We start from the raw sequence: 21,196 nt of genomic DNA on the forward strand, positions 1-21,196 counted from the left end.
AAGTGTGAGAGATGAAGTTAGAGAAGAAGGTGGGGGTCAAACCGCAGCAGGCCCCATGTTAAGGAGTCTGGCTTTATTGTAAAGAGAATAAGAAACCACTTTTAAAAGCTTTTATGTGAGGAACCAACAGAATCAGGTTTGCATTTTGGATATTCATTCAATCTACATTGCAGCCAAATAACTGGCGAAGGTGTCGTGGATATTCTGGGGGTCCACCCAGGCCCCCTCTTTAGGGCCCACATACCCATCCCCTGCTTCTGGAAATAATGGCTTTTGAAGGTTCATGGCTGAGTCCTTCAGTGGGAATTGCCCTCAGCCACAGGGAACTGCCCTTTCCAAGGGCAGATCCTTTCCCAGAGAGCACCCATGACCGTAACCAGCTAATGGAGAGATACAAAGACCCAGCCACATTATCTCAATCAGGGACAACCTCAGCTCCTAAGATCCCTGAAGGATTGGCTGAGGCCTCTGTTGTAACCATGTTTCTGGTTACTTCTCCCTCTGCTTAATCCTACTCTGTTAGTTTCCTATGGCTGCATAATGCTTTAGCACAAACTTAGTGGCCTAAAAAACACACATTTATCATCTCACAACGTCCATGTGTCAGGAGTCGGGGCACAGCTCAACTGGATCCTCTGCTCAGGCTGCAATCAAAGTGTTGGCCAGACTACATTATCATCTAGAGATCTGACTTTGGAAAAATCCACTTCCAAACTCACTTCAGTTGTTGACAGAATTCATTTCCTTGTGGTTGTAGGACTGAGGATCCCAGCTTCTTGCTGGCTATTGGCTGGAGGCTATCTTTGGTGTTGAGGGGCCACCAGCAATTCCTAGAACCTGCTCACAGTTTCATTTGTGCTTTCCCAACATGCCCACTTACTTAATCAAGCTAGCAAGGAGAGTCTCTGGAACAAGTTTGCTAGCAAGACAGACTCAGATATCATATAAATTAACTGCAGGGGGCTTCCCTGGTGGCACAGTGGTTGAGAGTCCACCTGCCGATGCAGGGGACATGGGTTCGTGCCCCGGTCCGGGAAGATCCCACATGCCGCGGAGCACTTAGGCCCGTGAGCCATGGCCACTGAGCCTGCGTGTCCGGAGCCTATGCTCCACAACGGGAGAGGCCACAACAGTGAGAAGCCCGTGTACCGCAAAAAAAAAAAAAAAAAAAATTAACTGCAGGAGTGACATCTCACCAGCTTTGCTGTATTCTATTCATTAGAAGCAAGTCATAGGTCCCCTCCGCACTCACGGAGAGAGTGTTACATGAAGGCGTGAACATCAGGAGATGACAGACACCTTAGTATCTACCACACGTGACTTTCTCACTTCTTACAGGTATATCTCCTGAGAGCACTCCCCAATAAACCTTCTGCATTCCACTACCCCTCTTAGAGTTTGTATCCACTGGAGGCAGGGAAGTGAGTTAGCGACTACTGCCGGCACACCAACTATGGGTGATAGCAGTGGGAGATTGAGCTGCATATTTTCTTCTATTAATACATGTATAATAATTATTATTAGAATTTAGAATGATACATGGCCTACCTGAAAGTAAAATCAAGTCTAAAAACTACAGTCTTCAAGCAGGGATACACACAACAAAAATAATTCATTTCTAGGACTGGAGAGCAGATTAAACGTAACATAAAAATAAGGCTTACTATGTTCCACAGTGTGAAAATAAATTGCAGACTACAGTCAGTCACTTAAAAAGAGATGATTAGCACTTTATTAAGTTAGCATAGATTGTACTTCTACAAACTGCAGAAATAATCAATGAATACAGATGCCCTATTAGAGACCGATAGTCAGAAAATATATATAAGCAACTGTTGGTATGATAACAGGATCAAATTCCACCTTGTATATCAACACGCCCATTTTTATCCAACCCATTTACAGTAATTACTTGTTCTTCTTGCTTATCTTGTCACATACAGAGTGATATAAATGATATTCAAAAAGGATCCATTTTCAATGATTTGGACACCATATTATAGGCATTCTCCACTGGAAAAGTATTTTTTCTTAGGTCTTTAAAGTGTGATATATATATACTGGCCTGACCTTATTGCTGGAAATGCTTAAATACTAATGCATTTTAAAATCAGTAACTACAAATGCCACATGACTACACTTACACACTGTGCTGTCAGAGAAATATTTTAGAATATTCTGGATAGTCAACAGCTTATTATTCCAATGGTCTTCATGGGTATAATTCATTGCCTTTCAATTTCATGCACATTCAAAATTTCTTACAAAAGAAGAATGGTGAAACAAAATATATAATCTTCCCTCAATGAATTGTGATGTTCAGCAGTTGCACAGAAACAAGTGTTGAGTTTCAGGGGGAAACAAAACAGCAGCCCTTCAGAGGGGGGTGAGCCGCTCATCCTCTGTCACAAAGGCATCATTAACGTGCCCTCCCTTCATGTCCAGGGGATCGCAGGGGATGCCATTTTCAATTTTGACTGTGTTTTCCCATTTATCTTCAGTGTCTTCCATTTCAGAAGGTCCTTTGTTCTTCCTAAACGCACATAAAAAGAATGATTGGGATCTAGGAAGAGAAAGGATGGTCTTCTGTACAAACATGGAGATCAGGAAAGGGAAGAGGAACCCTAGAATGATGGGGAAAATAGATGACATTGTGTATTTTCAAATAAATTTCAAAGATCATAAAGAGTTGATGAGGTGAAAAGATGCTATCAAGATCAGAAGTCTGCATGGATTATATATATATGTATATGAATGAATATATATATTTGTATGAATGAATATGTTTGTATACACACACATATACATATGTACATTCACACACACAAACTGCATGAAGGAATGTGAGGAAAACATATGGTAAATTGGCAAGTTAAAAAATTTAGCTCTAGGAAAACTTCACAAAAATTGAATTTAAAAAAGTAATAAATTCCTCTCACAAGATTTGACAAATTAATGGTCTGCAAATGTTAGGTAAAAATCAGGTTGAAATGAGATACCAAGAAGCAAACTCACATTACTTTGTAGAAAGGATGTAACCATTGTAAACTGCAGGTATCATTCCTTGGCTCTACTCATTACAAAATAGTTGTATTCATTTGTTAAGTCAGGTTTTTGGAACTCCGAACACATTTTACTAATTACAACTCATAGCTATAATCCCAGGTCATTCCAAAAAATTCTATTTAACAGGTAAATTTTTAAGTTATTCATTCTCAGACCCTTTAAGGACCCTGCTACCCCAATCCAAGTGGTAACCAGATCCTTAATCTTTCCCTGGAGTGTGGGAAAATGTAGCCTTGAATTCAAACATTCTTCCTGTCCTTTGTGAAAGGCCAAGACACTGAGCCAAGTTGTGCTTGATATCATAGAGGTAGGGGGAGAAAAGAGATGTGAGTACCTCTAGGCAATCAGAGGGCAGAAGAGTTTCCCTCAGGATTATCACAAGTTAGATGTTAGGGCACCATGGAGGCATGATGTTAGACACGAGGCTCCCAGACTTGTCAAAGATTCTCTTGTCCCAGAAATCTGTAGAAGCCCCAAAGAGGCAGACCTGAGTGGATCACATGGCTGGGATGGTGGACACTGCTGTGGTGACCAGGATGGACGTCCACCGCTATGGAAGTCCCTTAGAAACTTAGTGAATTTCTAGTGGGTGAGGAGGTGGTGAAGATGCCCCAAAGATGATCAAGGTAGAATTTCCTATTAGTCCTACACGAGAGCTCATTTCAAAGTGCTTTAAAGAATATGGTGGAGGAAGGCAGAGAAAAGAAAGAGCTCTTGTTTACAAAAGAATGACAACCAATATAGAAGGTGCAACAGAAAGAGAAAATCACCAAATAATAATAATTGATTGTGATGAGGCTCCTCAATGGATACTAAAGCACTGAGTGGGAGATGACTAAGGAACAGCATACTCACAGGGTCTCAGTGTAACACCCCTACAAGCAATGTACTAATTATAAAGAAACATTTGTTTTTTGTAAAGGGAGAAATTTGGTGAATATCACCAACAATGAGACAAACTGACAAGTGCCTCTAGATGTGATGCACCGAGAAGACATATTTTTTAAAAATAAAATTCTGTGTCCTGTGTTCCTGCCCTACCCCATCACCAGATTTTTTTGACCTGAATCTCTCAGGAAGAACTAATCAGACAACTCCAAATTAAAAGATATTTTGTAAAACAGCTGACAGCATAGAGTAGGCACTCAACTAATGTGCTTAGAGTTGGATGGACAGACATATGAGTAGCTGGCTAGCTAGTTAGACAGATAAATGGATGGATCAATGAATGTAGATCAATGACTGGTTGGCTGGATGATGAATTAATAAATGGATGGATGAATGGGTGGATGGATGATTGGACGGTAGTTGGGTGATGGAACAAACAACTGGATGGAAGAATGGATGGACTAATGCTGTAGGCAAAGTTACTCAGACAGCAGCCCAAGGTAGATTTTGAATGAGATCTATCAGAAGAAGGAGAAAGAAAGAGGGAAGGAAGGGAAGAAGGGAGGAAGGGACGGAGGAAGGGAGGAAGGAAGGAAGGGAATGTACACGTGATATTTCTTGTATTTATTGAATAGTTATTTTTTCAAATGGATGGAGGAAAGTACTCATTTTCATACCTTAAGAATTAGGAGTGAATACAGATTTTGCCAGGCTTCACTGATGGTTTATTAGATAATTTCAAATAGGTGGAGTTTATAAAGAAAAGTAAAGTAGCATTTCAATACTGTAGATCCCACTGTCATCACTTGAAAGTATTTTGCCATTGTGCATGCCACTGTCAAATGTCAAAATGTATCACTACAGGCCCAACGCTGGGAGTGGAAGTCGGTGGGTTGTAGTCCCAGAGACCTAGGTAAGGACAGGCTGCTGTGTTTTCCCTTCCTCAGGGTGAAGATACTACACTGTCCATTCCAAGCATCAGCGGTCAACAATCAGTGCCAGTTGGAGTAGGCATACAATTTCCTGTGATGAGAAGGTCCTCCAGCCAGGTGAAATCACCTATCAGAGGACTAGAATTCTTTGGTCCCTCCTCCTGTAGACAGGGGTATCTCGTCACTTTCCACGTCATCCAGAAAGCAAAGACAACTGACACTCTATAACCATCGAACACATCACTTCCATTCATAGTATCCAACATTCATTCAATAACTATGTTTTGAGTGCCTACTATGTGTTGGAAGGGACACAGTTCTTGTCCTAAAGTGGAAAGAAAGGGCTCAATAAAAAAGAAAAACTCCAAATTTCACTCATCCTCCCCTCCTTTTCATGGATTATAAAAGAGAGGAGTGATGTTTCAGTAAGAATGACACCCTAGTGACAAATGTATATTTATAAATTATCATCAAAAATGCCTAGCTCACGCAATTTCTCCCCAAGTCACTCCTCATTGGGCTTGGAGTGAATAATAATTCTCCATAACAATAAATAGGTTTTTAACAGTCAAGTTTTACCCTGAAATTTGTGTATGTAACTATGAAACTCATATTACAAAAATCCTTGTGGATGGAGCATTCTGAAGTAGGTGGCAATGCAACAGCAGTCTTAGAAGTAATGGTTGCCAGTGTTCATTTGCCAGTTTCTTCAGTTAAAAAAAAAGTTTTTACAGAATTAGAAGCAAAATTGCAGAGAGCTGGACACTTGCAGATCATGGCAAGAAATCCTGCCTCCCCTCCCCCCGCCAACCACAAAGGAAAAATAATCCACCAGGCATCACAAGGAATGGGGAAGAACGAAAAAGGAAGATGCAGATGGATGAGGACAAGTTTCTCTTCTTTAGAAGAAGGATTTCTTAATCAAAAAGATTCTGAGCAAAATCGCTGTGGAAATTTATCAAAACGAGAGCCGTGTCCATGACAAATTAGGTACATGTTATTTTTTTGTGACCTTAGATCTAGTTGTTCACAGTCTTGGCACTGCCAGGCTTCACAAACTGCAGTGTCAGTAACTTGCTGGCTGGCGGACATGATAAGAAGTTCAAAGGTTATCTAACAGTAATACAGCCCTTTGTCACATTTCATAGTGTGTCCTGTAATAAACTGAGTCACTGCCTGCACATTGCTCTAAGTATAATAAAACTTAACTATCTTTCTGGATCATTCTGATTTGATGTTCTGCTAAAAACATGAATTCTTTTTCCTGAAAAATAAAAATGAGTGTTAATGACTTCCGCTGTTCCTGCATGTCAGGTGGTTCAGGAAGAGGATTGAAAACAAAACAAAACAAAAAAAACCCCGTGACTAAAACACCTGAAACTAGCTCTTAGAAGCCTTAGTGTGGCTATTTCTCATAAATCCAGAGAGAAGATGGGCAAAAGAGGGGACCAAAAAAGTACAGGCATACCTTGGAGATACAGCAGGTTTGGTTCAACTGCAATAAAGCGAGCCACACTATACTGTAGTCTATTAAATGTGCAATAGCATTATGTCTAAAAAATCACAGTACATACCTTAATTTAAAAATATTTTGGAGATAAAAAATGCTAACCATCATCTGAGCCTTCAGCGAATTGGAACCTTTCTGTTAGTGGAGGCTCTTGCCTTGACGTCGAAGGCTGCTGACTGACCAGGGTGGTGGCTGAAGGCTGGGTGGGTGTGGCAATTACCTAAAATTAGACAAAAGTGACGTTTGCTGCATCGACTGACTCCCTTCCATGAATGATTTCTCTGTATGTAACATGCAATGCTGTTGGATAGCATTTTGCCCACAGGAGAACTTCTTTCAAAATTGGAGTCAGTCCTCTCAAACCCTGCCGCTGCTTTATCAACTAAGTTAATGTCATATTTTAAATCCCTGGTTGTCATTTCGACCATCTTCGCAGCATCTTCACTAGGAGTGATTCCATCTCAAGAAACCACTTTTTTGGCTCATCCATAAGAAGCAACTCATTTGTTAAGGTTTTGTCATGGGATTGCAACGATTCAGTCGCATCTTCAGGCTCCACTTCTAGTTCTAGTTCTCTTGCTTTTTCCGCCACATCTGCAGCTGCTTCCTCCACTTAAGCCTTGAACCCCTCAGAGTCATCCGTGATGACTGGAATCAACTTCTTCCAAACTCCTGTGAATGCTGATATTTGGACCCCTTCCTAGGAATCATGAATGTTCTTAATGGCATCTAGAATGGCGAATCCTTTCCAGAAGGTTTTTGACTGACTGTGCCCAGATCCACGACAGGAATCACTATCTATGGTAGCTGTAGCTTTATGAAGTGTATTTCTTAAATAATACGACTTGAAAGTCTAAATTACTCCTTGATCCATAGGCTGAGGAATGGATGTTGTGTTAGCAGGCGTGAAAACAACATTAATCTTGTTATACATCTCCATCAGAGCTCTTGGGTGACCAGGTGCATTGTCAATGGGCAGTAATATTTTAAAAGGAATCTTTTCTGAGCAGTAGGTCTCAACAGTGGGCTTAAAATATCCAGTGAACCATGTTGTAAACAGATGTGCTGTCATCCAGGCTTTGTTATTCCATTTATAGAGCGCATGTAGAGTAGATTTAGCATAATTCCTAAGGGCCCTGGGATTTTCACAATGGTAAATGAGAATTGACTACAACTTTGACTCACCGGCTGCATTAGCCCCTAACAAGAGAGTCAGCCTGTGCTTTGAAGCTTTGAAGCCAGGCACTGACTTCTCCTCTCTAGCTATGGAAGTCCTGGGGGGTATCTTCTTCCAATAGAAGGCTGTTTCATCTACATTGAAAATCTGTTGTTTGGTGCAGCTACCATCATGAATTATCTCAGCTAGATCCTCTGGGTAACTTGCTGCAGCTTCTCCATCAGAACTTGCTGCGTCACCTGGCACTTTTGATGTTATGGAGACGGCTTCTTTCCACAAACCTCATGAACCAGCCTCTGCTGGCTTCAGACTTTTCTTCTGCAGCTTCCTCACCTCTCTTAGCCTTCATAACATTGAATAGAATCAGGGCTTTGCCTGGATTAGGCTTTGGTTTAAGGGAATGTTGTGGCTGGTTTGATCTTCTATCCAGACCACTGAAACTTTCTCCACATCAGCAATAAAGCTGTTTCACTTTCTTACCATTTGTGTGCTCACTGAATTAGCACTTTTTATTTCCTTCAAGAACTTTTCCCTTGCGCTCACAACTTGGCTAACTGTTTGATGTAAGAGGCCCAGCTTTCAGCCTGTCTCAGCTTTCAACATGCCTTCCTCACTAAGCTTAATCATTTCTAGCTCTTGATTTAAAGTGAGAGACATGTGACTCTTCCTTTCACTTGAACACTCAGAAGCCACTGTAGGGTTATTAACTGGCCTGATTTCAATACTGTTGTGTCTCAGGGAATAGGGAGGCTGGAGGAGAGGGAGAGAGACGGGGAACATCCTGTTGGTGGAGCAGTCAGAACACTCAATATTCATCATTAAGTTTGCCATCTTATGTGCGTGTGGTCTGTGGACCACCCCCCCAATTCCAATAGTTACATCAAAGATCACTGATCACAGATCACCATAACAAATATAATAATAATGAAAATGTTTGAAATATTGCAAGAATTACCAAAATGTGACGCAGAGACACAAAGTGAGCCAATGCTGTTGGAAAAGTGGTGCTGACAGACTTGCTCCATGCAGGGTTGCCACAAAGCTTCAATTTGTAAAAAACACAGTATCTGCGAAGCACAATAAAGTGAAGCACAATAAAGTGAGGTCTGCCTGTATCGGGTGGCCCACGTAGCTAGGGGGTGTTAAGGATCAGGGTTTGCTCAAGATAAAGTAGTGGCAGCTAAAAGCAGAAACAGTATTTTTGTCTCCCTTCAAACAAGATAGGGCTGAAAAGCCAAGGCCCAAGAACAGCCAGACAAACAACAAAGGACAGACAAATATGATTCCAAAACAGGACAGAGTTAATTATTGGGGAACTGGGACTGTCGTCATAATCAGTATGGATGAGTCCTGGGGAAATGGCAGCACTGCTGGAACGATTTTAATGGGTGTTGCAGCACAGTGAGACTGGTGATGTGATAGCAAAACAGTAAGAATTAGTATCTATTACACGGCAGACTAAGTGCTTTGTACACATCATCTCACCTAATTCCTACTGCAATACTATGTAGATTTTATTATTATCACTGTTTTTCAAGTGCAGGAGCTGAGACTCAAATATGTAGAGCAACTTGTCTTTCATAATGGAATGAGACGGGTGAAAGGAGTAGACCTAGAACTCTATTTCATCTCCCCAGGCTTCTCTCAAAACACATTTTTTTTTTCTTTTTTTTTTTTTGCGGTACGCGGGCCTCTCACTGTTGTGGCCTCTCCCGTTGCGGAGCACAGGCTCCGGACGCGCAGGCTCAGCAGCCATGGCTCACGGGCCCAGCCGCTCCGCGGCATGTGGGATCTTCCCGGACCGGGGCACGAACCCGTGTCCCCTGCATCGGCAGGCGGACTCTCAACCACTGCGCCACCAGGGAAGCACACATATTTGACTCTTATTGAGTGTGTACATTTAAGAACAGCAAAGTAAAACAATTATTAGCTCTAACATTTCTGATTTCATTTACATTTCTATTTTCAAGACAATTTATTCACTTAATTGCGACTCTATAAGAAAGTGAAGTTTCAGTATATGAAAATATTGGCTGAGCCCCAGCCCCTTGTGTGAAAAAATTCATAGAAATCCAAATGCACTTCCCTTTACTATTGACCTTACGGGAAGAGAAATATAACCAGAAATAAACCAAGTGAATTTACTAGTGACTCTGCTCAACTGCTAGCATTAGCTAGGGTTCAATGTCCTGAGTCCTTGACCTGGCTTTGTTACAACTACAAGATTATCATCTCCTTATAGGTAAAGACCACCCATGTTATCTATGTACGTCTCTTCCATGATACATTCTAGAGCTCCTATCACATAATGGATGGTCAATAAAGGAATAAGATATTTTTACCTCTCTGGGCCTTGGCTTCTGGAGAGATGGATTCAGATCATTGTTTAAGATCCCTTCCTAAGACAATAACATTATAACAGTCTATTTATATGCAGGACTCATGAATCAATTCTACTATATACATACAAGTCTGAAATTGTGCTGTGTCTGTGACTCTTCTTTTACAGCACAAGGTGCCAGGTTACATAGAATTAGCACTTTGTAACTGCTTTTTGATGATGATGCTTCTTTACATTGATATAGCACTCCCCAGTGTATGAAGCACTTGTGTGTATTCTCCAATTTTGTCTTCCCATCATCGTAACTATTTAAGAAAATATTATCCTCATTTTCCATATATGACTGGATCAAGGTCATTCAGCTAAAAAATGCCAGGGCATGAGACTGGAACCCAAAACCAGGAGTATTGATCCAGTGCTCTTTCAACTAAAACACACATCACATCATCGACTTCACCACCATTAGCATTATCACATCACCCCCACCATTACAGTGATCACTATCACCATCACCATCATCACCATTACCATAAAGCTGACCAGAGAGCTAAAATAGCCACTTCCAGGCTGGGGCTAGACACAGATCTAGTACAGACACCACTGTCAAGTATATGCAGTTCATCTTGGTTGTCTTCCCACATACCCAACTCCCTAATTATTCCCCAAAAGAAAAAAAAATCACTTTTCCAACTTTTTTCCTGCAACAAATCTCTCAATTCTGCGAACTGCTGTTCTCAACTAGATGGTAATAGAGAAGCAATCTCCTCGAATTATTTCACGAAGAGGCGGCAGTTGTAATGGCGTGTTGAAACTGGCTGGCACAGGCTTGCTAGAGGTGACTCAAACACTCAGAAATTTCAGACTGGATAGGAACTCAGCAAATGCTACAAATCAGGGGATTTTTTTTTTAGAGAGAGCTCATTAGTCAGTCCACCACTATTATAGTAAACAGCAGGCCTAATAAGATCACTTGCCTTTTAAAATAGGTGTTTGACCTATCCTTCTCAAAGTCTTACACAATACAGCAGAGGGAGGAACACTCCCAAACTCATTCTACGAGGCCACCATCACCCTGATACCAAAACCAGACAAAGATTTAACAAAGAAAGAAAACGACAGGCCAATATCACTGATGAACACAGATGCAAAAATCCTCAACAAAATACTAGCAAACAGAATCCAACAGTACATTAAAAAGATCATACACCACGATCCAGTGGGGTTTATTCCAGGAATGCAAGGATTCTTCAATATACACAAATCAATCAACGTGATACACCATATTAACAACTTGAAGGAGAAAAACCATATGATCATCTCAATAGATGCAGAGAAAGCTTTTGACAAAATTCAACACCCATTTATGACAAAAACCCTGCAGAAAGTAGGCATAGAGGGAACTTTCCTCAACATAATAAAGGCCATATATGACAAACCCGCAGCCAACATCGTCATCAATGGTGAAAAACTGAAACCATTTCCACTAAGATCAGGAACAAGACAAGGTTGATCACTCTCACCACTCTTATTCAACATAGTTTGGAAGTTCTAGCCACAGCAATCAGAGAAGAAAAAGAAATAAAAGGAATCCAAATCGGAAAAGAAGAAGTAAAGCTGTCACTGTTTGCAGATGACATGATACTATACATAGAGAATCCTAAAGATGCTACTAGAAAACTACTAGAGCTAATCAATGAATTTGGTAAAGTAGCAGGATATGAAATTAATGCACAGAAATCTCTGGCACTCTCATACACTAATGATGAAAAATCTGAAAGTGAAATTAAGAAAACACTCCCATTTACCATTGCAACAAAAAGAATAAAATACCTAGGAATAAACCTACCTACGGAGACAAAAGACCTGTATGCAGAAAATTATAAGACACTGATGAAAGAAATTAAAGATGATACAAACAGATGGAAAGATATACCATGTTCTTGGATTGGAAGAATCAACATTGTGAAAATGACTCTACTACCCAAAGCAACCTACAGATTCAATGCAATGCCTATCAAACTACCACTGGCATTTTTCACAGAACTAGAACAAACTATTTCACAATTTGTATGGAAACACAAAAGACCCCGAAGAGCCAAGCAATCTTGAGAACGAAAAATGGAGCTTGAGAAATCAGGCTCCCTGACTTCAGACTATACTACAAAGCTACAGTAAACAAGACAGTATGGTACTGGCACAAAAACAGAAATATAGATCAGTGGAACAGGATAGAAAGCCCAGAGATAAACCCATGCACATATGGTCACCTTATCTTTGATAAAGGAGGCAAGAACATACACTGGAGAAAAGACAGTCTCTTCGATAAGTGGTGCTGGGAAAACTGGACAGGTACATGTAGAAGTATGAAATTAGAACACTCCCTAACAGCATACACACAAAAAAACTCAAAATGGATTAAAGACCTAAATATAAGACCAGACACTATCAAACTCTTAGAGGAAAACATAGGCAGAACAGTGTATGACATAAATCACAGCAAGATCCTTTTTGACCCACCTCCTAGAGAAATGGAAATAAAAACAAAAATAAACAAATGGGACCTAATGAAACTTAAAAGCTTTTGCACAGCGAAGGAAACCATAAACAAGACCAAAAGACAACCCTCAGAATGGGAGAAAATATTTGCAAATGAAGCAACTGACAAACGATTAATCTCCAAAATTTACAAGCAGCTCACGCAGCTCAATATCAAAAAAACAAACAACCCAATCCAAAACTGGGCAGAAGACCTAAATAGACATTTCTCCAAAGAAGATATACAGACTGCCAACAGACACATGAAAGAATGCTCAACAACATTAATCATTAGAGAAATGCAGATCAAAACTACAGTGAGATATTATCTCACACTGGTCAGAATGCCCATCATCAAAAAATCTAGAAACAATAAATGTTGAAGAGGGTGTGGAGAAAAGGGAACCCTCTTGCACTGTTGGTGGGAATGTGAATTGATACAGCCACTATGGAGAACAGTATGGAGGTTCCTTAAAAAAATACAAATAGAACTACCATATGACCCAGCTATCCCACTATTGGGCATATACCCTGAGAAAACCATAATTCAAAAAGAGTCATGTACCACAATGTTCATTGCAGCTCTATTTACAATAGCCAGGACATGGAAGCAACCTAAGTGTCCATCAACAGATGAATGGATAAAGAAGATGTGGCCCATATATACAATGGAATATTACTCAGCCATAAAAAGAAATGAAATTGAGTTATTTGTAGTGAAGTGGATGGACCTAGAGTCTGTCATACAGAGTGAAGTAAGTCAGAAAGAGAAAAACGTAAACCGTATGCTAACACGTATATATGGAATCTAAGGAAAAAAAAAAAAGGTCATGAAGAACCTAGGGGTAAGACAGGAATAAAGACACAGACCTACTAGAGCATGGACTTGAGGATATGGGGAGGGGGAAGGGTAAGCTGGGACAAAGTGAGAGAGTGGCATGGACATATATACACTACCAAATGTAAAACAGATAGCTAGTGGGAAGCAGCCGCATAGCACAGGGAGATCAGCTAGGTGGTTTGTGACCACCTAGAGGGGTGGGATAGGGAGGGTGGGAGGGACGGAGATGCAACAGGGAAAAGATATGGGAACATATGTAGATGTATAACTGATTCACTTTGTTATAAAGCAGAAACTAACACACCATTGCAAAGCAATTATACTCCAATAAAGATGGTAAAAAAAAAAAAACAAAAAAAAACCCAACTCTACCTGAGATTTGAGCCCATAGTCAAGACCATATTCTCCAGAGACCATCTCCAGCCTTGCCTGATCCTTAGGAGTGGGGCTAATTTGTGGGAGAAAATGTCTAGGCACCATGTCAGAATAAATTTCTTAAAATCATGCAGTTGGAATGGCATTGCTGGACCTCATTTGTAGTTATATTGGTTGAGGACATAGTCAAATATAGACTGATAAACTTCCATGGTCAAATAAAATAAAATATTTATGAAAAAAATAATAAAATAAAATAGGTGTTTGTTAACTAATAAAATCTCAAGCAATAAGTCATTGAACTGGAAAATCTTCTGCAGTACGGTGGCAATATCTGGATGGAAAAGAGATCTTTTTCTAGCATCCCTTAATCACAGAAATGGGTTAAGCTCATCTTGGATAATACTAATTACTGTTTATTTAGTACATGCTATAACCTAGGTACTTTATACACATTTTTTCACCCAATCCTCATTTAAGTCCTGTGAGACATTATCTCCCTATAACAGATGGAGAAACAGACCCACAGAAATTACATGATGCAACCAAGGTCACTCAGCTAAAGGGTATAACTAGTATTTGAGTTCACCTAGTTTGGGCCCCCAGTGACTGCATACTTTCCACCCAGCGGTTCTGAACAGTCAATGGAATGCTGTTATTGACACAGCTAACAGAATAGTTAAAGCTTTACTTGAGTAATTTCTTCAGTAGTAAGTATAAAGATGCACATGTCTTAGATGACACGGGCACTCTTCTCTGCAGAAGCAGAATGGTGATTCAGATGACCCTGTGGTCCGTCCTGGTCTTCTAGGTTTAAGATTTTGTATCACACAAACTATGTTCATTATTACCTAATGTATGAATTGGATTCTTGAACAAATCTTTGTCTTCCTCAACAGTAAAGGCTTTCAGGGGCAACTCCTATTTTTCCACAATTAGAAAAGGCTTTCATCACAATGATCAGGGCTCTCCCCACTTCAAACTGCACCCTCTCCCCACCTTTGAAGCGATACTTTGCCCAAGAAAAACCCACCAAATTTTTTCCGTACCAAATGGAAAACCCAACAAATTAATTTCTCTTCAAAAGGTTCTCATAACTGTCCTGACTCTATTTGCTAACTACTGATGCTCTCCAGGTTGACACAGGAGATTTGTCCATCTGTTTCCTGGTTTGAACATGAACTAAATTTGTGAAGGCAAGGTTGTGACAACAGCCTCTCTTCTCCCGGGCAACAGAGTATGATGCTACACACTCAGTTATTATATTACTGCAGAATCTGCTCAGAAGGAAGAGATAGCTGATCCCAGCACTAACGAGCCGGAAGACCAGCAACTGGCAGGATAATAAAATAACAGTAACAGCTAACAGCAGTAGTGCCAGGCACTACTTCAAGAACTCTATTAACTCTTTTGATCCCAGCAAATTAATTCTTTCTAATATACCTCACTGTCACTCGAGCAAAGTTATCTATGCACAGACAGTAAAGAAAAATTTAACCAACTTGACTCGAGCACCACAAACCATATCCTCTTGAGCTTGGTTTCCCTGACTCATTGCCTGTATTTCCTGATATCCATACAGTTAATGGATTACATACAAGAGCAGAGTCTAGGCAATAAATACTTTGAATCCAAGCAGTCTATCTCCAGAGCCCATTCTTCTACCTCCTTCACCATATTGTACTAGTGAGGAAATTGGGAACCAAGGAGATGGCGTGAATTCACAAAGGTTACAGTTGTTGGAAGCCATAGAATCCTAGCATTTCAGGATTAATATAAAACTTAAAACTATTAAACATAGGTATTCAAATACTATAAGAGAATATTTCTTAATATTCTGAAAAACAAAACAAAACAGATTAATAAGTTGTACCAAGCCTCTCAGCATTATGTGTCACGCCAAGAGCAAGAAAAGCAAGCAAGTACAACTTGATCTTAATCTTTGAGCTTAATTTGGGCACTACACGTAAATCACATTTATTCCATAGCATTTCACTTACCATTTGTGAAAAAAATTATAAAGCCCCAAATTTAAAATGATTACCTTCTGCTAATAACCAGGGTGAACAATATGGAAAGTAGAAAGTCTCAGGAGAAACATTTAGTCAAACACACACTTGGCCAAACACAACCTGCATGTCCCGTGTGGGCACCAACCCTTTTGAAAACCAATGTGTGTGCCTGTGATTCCACTTACCAGAATTCCTCTTCCTTGGTATCAGAAGGGAAGGTTTAGAAGCATCAGAGTGTCTACTGAAGAGTTAAGGACTCTCTTCACTTCCCCTCTGGATCAGAGGTGCTTGTAAACAAAATTATTTTCTCCTTTCATTGTGCTAAGAAATCTTGTCTCCTCTCTACCTAAATAACTCTCCCACTGGTCTGAAATTCTCTAATACCAATAATTTTGACAGCAAAGTTTGCATGTGCCCCAGAATCCAGCTAAATGAACTCCAGGAGTGGGAATCTAAATGTAAGTACTTAATTTGGAAGCTCTGAAACTAAGTGAATTAGAATAGCCTAGATATTCATTAAAACATATTTTCTTCACTTGTACATCAACTAAACTTCAGTTAAAAGAATGCACCTCCTTCAGAGAATCGACTTTAGTGGGTCTGTGGTAGGGCAAAGGAACCTATATTTTAAACAAGTGTTCTAGGCAATTCTGATGCAGGAAGTTGATTCAAAGGCCACTGTGAAGAACACGGGTCTATATAAAATCATAGGCACTAGAGGGAGAGCATCCATCAAAGGGAGGGAATATAAAACATCACAAAAGTGTGTAGTACAAGGTGGAGGCTGCAGGCACTGGAAGAGGCAGGCCAAGGTGAGGAGGCATGAAAAGGACTACGGAACTACTAGTCTTTGGAGGTGGATGACTAGCAAAGATTAACTCTGCCTACCCAAAAAGTCTGCTTAGCTCTGTATATCCAGCTTACAAAATCATAACCCAGATATTAAAACCAACTCTAGATATAAAACATTCACATGGTGTAGAATAGAAAGATAGTAATGGAAGGACCCATAGTTAACTAAGGGACACGGACTCCAAAAAGTCTCCAAAAACAAGAGCATAAGTGATATTTTGAAAAATCACCAATTTTTTCAGTTTCAGATATAACACATTTCCTTCATCTAGGGGAAAATCCTCTCCTTGTTTTTCCAAGTCATGAGTAAACAAGAAAATGTTCTTTAAATCACTCCCTTTAAATATCTTACCTTCTATGTTGCCGGATTCCTGACAAAATCAATAGCATGGTTGCCACTATGACGATGCAAAATATCACACCAAATATAATAATCCAGATGGGCACAGATGGGTCAGTAGGTGGTGCAAGAGTGGCAGGAATTCTTAAAAATTCCAGAGTCTGGTCATTCAAAAAGAAGGCATTGTTGATCCGGTTCCTATTCATTCTAAAATACAATGATGATTAAAAACAAACGAAACAAGACAGAAGAAACATTAGAAACAGAAGGTATAACCCTATCTCCCCACGATTATAACTATCTCTATAAACAGAGCATCCCCCTAGCAGGAGACTTCAGGTTGAACAGACAGTTTGATAAGGACAAATCATGCTGTGGTTTTCTGTCTATAAGTGGCAGTGCTGGTTGCCAGAAAGATGCTTCTCTATGTACTACTGCCCTCCATTGTTGATAATGTCCTAGAAGTAACTGGAAGTCTTGAGCTTTGAGCTCTGCCCACCATGTTTTATTTCCTGAGAGGCAGCATCTAGATTAAAATGATAGAACTCTATTTAAGGTGCCTTACATAAATACCAACAGCCTGAAAAGATAAAATAATATGCAAAAAGTGGGTGATAAATATGAGAAGAAAAAACAAAACCAGCAGCAGAAAAGAGAACACGAAGCCAGGAGCAGCTGCAAATCCATCAATTTGATCTTTTTTTTTTCATTCAATTCAACAAACATTTGCTGGAAACTTACTAAGTACCAGATCCTGTGCTAGGTGCTGGAGATACAGAATGAAATAAAAATACCCAAGGAGCTTACAGTCTAGAAGAGTGGCCCATCAGTCCCTCCACAATCACAGTGCAATCACAGTGCAAGGGGTAAATATGGGCACAGTGGGAGCACTGCAGAGGGGTAAGTACATCATAGTAAAATGTCACAGCTGCTTTCCTAAGAAGGCAACTTTTGAGCTGTGCTTTGAGGGACAAGTAGGAGTTCTTTAGACCAAAGTGTGCAGTGAGCATAGGAATTGGAGACATGGTATGTAGTATGATTTGTTGCGTCAGCTGCAAGTAGTTCCATATGACTAAAGTAAATGGTGCTTTAGGAGTACAAAAGTCTAGAAAAATATGAAGGTAAATGCATTACTTTTCCCAGGGAAAATCTGTATTTTTGGTGGTAGTGGCACTTAGGGAGGGGTTGGTGGCAGTTAGGGAGGGGTTGGTAGCAAAAACTTATTTGACTGAAACTAAATTTCTAACTGGAATTTGCAAATTAGATGAGGAGATTTCTTGGAGATAACTGTGTGGCCTTTACTGAATTCACACTAGGCAAGCTGACTTCAACAACCTCCAGAGCAGCACTGAAACCAGAATATAATGTGAAGCTTACGTGTGATGTCAAATTTTCTAGGAGCTGCGTTTAAAAAAAAAAAGTAAACAGTAACAGGGAAAATTAATTTTAATAACATATATTTTGGGACTTCCCCGGAAGTCCAGTGGTTATGACTCTGAGCTCCCAATGCAGGGAACCCAGGTTCGATCCCTGGTCAGGGAACTAGATCCCACATGTCGCAACTAAGAATTCGCATGCCGCGACTAAAGATTCCACATGCCACAACTAAAGCTCCCCTGTGCCGCAATTAAGACCCAGCACAGCCAAATAAATAAATATTTTAAATATATATATATATATATTGCCCACTATATCCAAGAAAATATAATTTCAACATGTAATCAATTTTAAGTTGGTTCACATTTTATTTTGTGCTCAGTCGCTGAAATTTGGTGTGTACTTTACACTTAGAGCATATCTAACCTTGGACTAACTACATTTCAAGTGCTTGAGAGCCACATGTGGCTGGTGACTACTGATCCTGAACCTGAGAGTAAAAGCTGGAGAATCTCTGCAGACCAGCACCAGGGTATCAGGAAAGACCTCCTTTAGCAAATGAAAATCTGTGGGGAGGGAGGCCTGATTATTCATAAATGGGAAGGAGAATCCCAGCCAGGGAATCTGCAGCAGGGGATAATTTCCATGCAATTTTTGTCAAACTACGGAATGTTTTCTTTTTTCGTAACCTAATTTTGCTAACACGGTAACAAAAAGCTTCCCACAAAATAATGAACCCCACTACCAAGGTACAACAGAGTAAAGTGAAAAGTTGCTCTGCATTCTCATTCTGTCTACCTGGTTGGTTAGCACTCAGGCTGATAAGAAATTCTAGTTTAGTACAAACTATATCTCCATCTACCACTGAAATCCCCAAGAGGCATCAATCACCATGGATATCTTCTAGCCAAGATTGGCCTTGAATAAGGCCAAGCCCTCAAAACAGATCAAAAGCAGACATCTTAAAACTGGTCTGTCATCCCCTTGCCTAATTCCATAGGTGTGGATACTCTAGCAGACCGGGAGAAAAAAAAAAATCACTGCATGTGCTGGCAGCATGCCTGCGTTCAAGTCGTCACTCTTTATTTTTCTAGGTGACCTAAGCAAATCAATTAATCTCCCTGAGCCTCAATTTCCTCATTTATAAAGCAGGGATAATAATAATAGCTCACAAATGTTTGGTGTTGATACTAAATTCCACAGACGCATCAGAACATGCCTTGTGAACCAGAAAATATTGTGCAAGCATTAGGTGGAACTAGCATTATTTTGCCCAACCACATAGGTTCTTCAGCCTTGAAATTCCTACTACCTGCCTTCTAGGTACCATCTCCCTTCTTTTCAGTCTATCCTTCCCTCTTGGTACTGTTTCCTTTATTTTCATACAATTCTGATGAGTCCTATCCATTCCCGAACATAAATTCCCATTCTATTGGCCATCCTCACCCCCTCAATAGTCCTTCTTACTAGGGCCTTTGAAACAGACATTTTGTTGTGAACATATTCCTCTAGATCTTCAACCTTCACCCTAAACACTCACTCCTCCGCCTCACATTAACTGAAGCTTGGTTTAACCACAGGGCCTTCATTTTCCTTGTAGCCCTCCCTCATCACAGGGCTTGAATAAAATCCCTTTTCTCATGAAATACAATATTCCTAATTCTTACTCCCTAAGTAGTGGCTCTTAGCAGTATTCTTACTGGCAAAAGTGCAGAAACAATTTGGCTCAAACCTTCTTGTTAGGGCTTCCCTGGTGGCGCAGTGGTTAAGAAACCGCCTGCCAATGCAGGGGACACGGGTTCGAGCCCTGGTCTAGGAAGATCCCATATACTGCGGAGCAACTAAGCCCGTGTGTCACAGCTACTGAGCCTGTGCTCTAGAGCCCTTGAGCCACAACTACTGAAGCCTGTGCTCCTAGAGCCCGTGCTCCGCAACAAGAGAAGCCACCGCAATGAGAGGCGCACTCACCGCAACAAAGAGCAGCCCCCGCTCGCCGCAACTAGAGAAAGCCTGCACACAGCAACGAAGACCCAATGCAGCCAAAATTAATTAATTAATTTATTTATTAAAAAAACAAAACAAAGAAAACCTTGTTAAATCATTTCCCATGGGTATAGAGCCTCAATGCCTTTGCTTCAGCAAGGGAAACAGATGATTATTCACACAAAAACACTTGGCATTTGATTATACACTCATTATCTTAAACATTAATATTTTACAAAGAGCAGATGAGTTCTTTCACTAGACATTTCTCTTTGGTAACGAGAAAAATATGCATTTCAGTAACTTGTAAATAAATCCTTTGTAAGAAGAATGAACTTTGTTTCATTCTTTTTCAGGAAATAGTTTATTTTGTGAATTCATTCTTCCAATATACCTTTGCCCAACACCAATCATGTGTGGGATTTGAAGTTTTGACACACATAAAGTGCACATTAGTTGAAATAAAAACAAACTGCTTCTTCTGCTTCTGTGCAGAAAAGAATACATTTCACTTCTGAAAGTTTGTTACAATCCCAAGGAGAGAAGGAGGGGAACTGTCAGGAAAAAATGGGTAAAACTTCAAATGGGTGAAAAATATGACTGAGTGTCCTGCAAGTCTACCTTTCTGGACAATTTCCACCTTTTACTGTTTTTGAGTTATTTTGCATATCTGTAAGTTGGAGAAAACTGATACAATGTAAATGATTCTTGTCCACAGAAAATCAAGGTGAATTGTGTCTGGTGGAGCACTGCCAATGGATAGACTGGTGTATTTTTTAATAAATAAACATCACCATTCTTCAATTCCTGCATTTGCATGCTGCCTTGAAGTCTCCTTTAAACTGGTTTTAACATCTTACTAGTTCCCTCATTAACTAATAAGATAATAGAATCTTGGATAGCATTTATTTTTGATTTGTATGAAAGTCATGCTTTTACTTTTTTTCAAAAAATTATCTTTTAAAGG

General features: G+C 40.0%; 1 protein-coding gene across 1 annotated transcript in view; it reads right to left on the reverse strand.

The window, feature by feature from the left end:
- Positions 1-1,705: 1,705 nt before the first annotated feature.
- Positions 1,706-21,196, reverse strand: part of CLTRN (collectrin, amino acid transport regulator) — a 37,692-nt gene continuing 18,201 nt past the window's right edge. The window contains exons 5-6 of the mRNA XM_082864909.1: positions 16,882-17,076; positions 1,706-2,533 (exon numbers count right to left, since the gene is read on the reverse strand). Coding sequence (XP_082721035.1) covers positions 2,377-2,533; positions 16,882-17,076 — 352 coding nt within the window. The 3' untranslated portion in view covers positions 1,706-2,376. The remainder of the gene's footprint in view (positions 2,534-16,881; positions 17,077-21,196) is intronic.

Source organism: Leucopleurus acutus, assembly GCF_964270905.1.
Source record: "Leucopleurus acutus genome assembly, chromosome: X".
In the NCBI taxonomy this organism is placed as follows: Eukaryota; Metazoa; Chordata; class Mammalia; order Artiodactyla; family Delphinidae; genus Leucopleurus; species Leucopleurus acutus.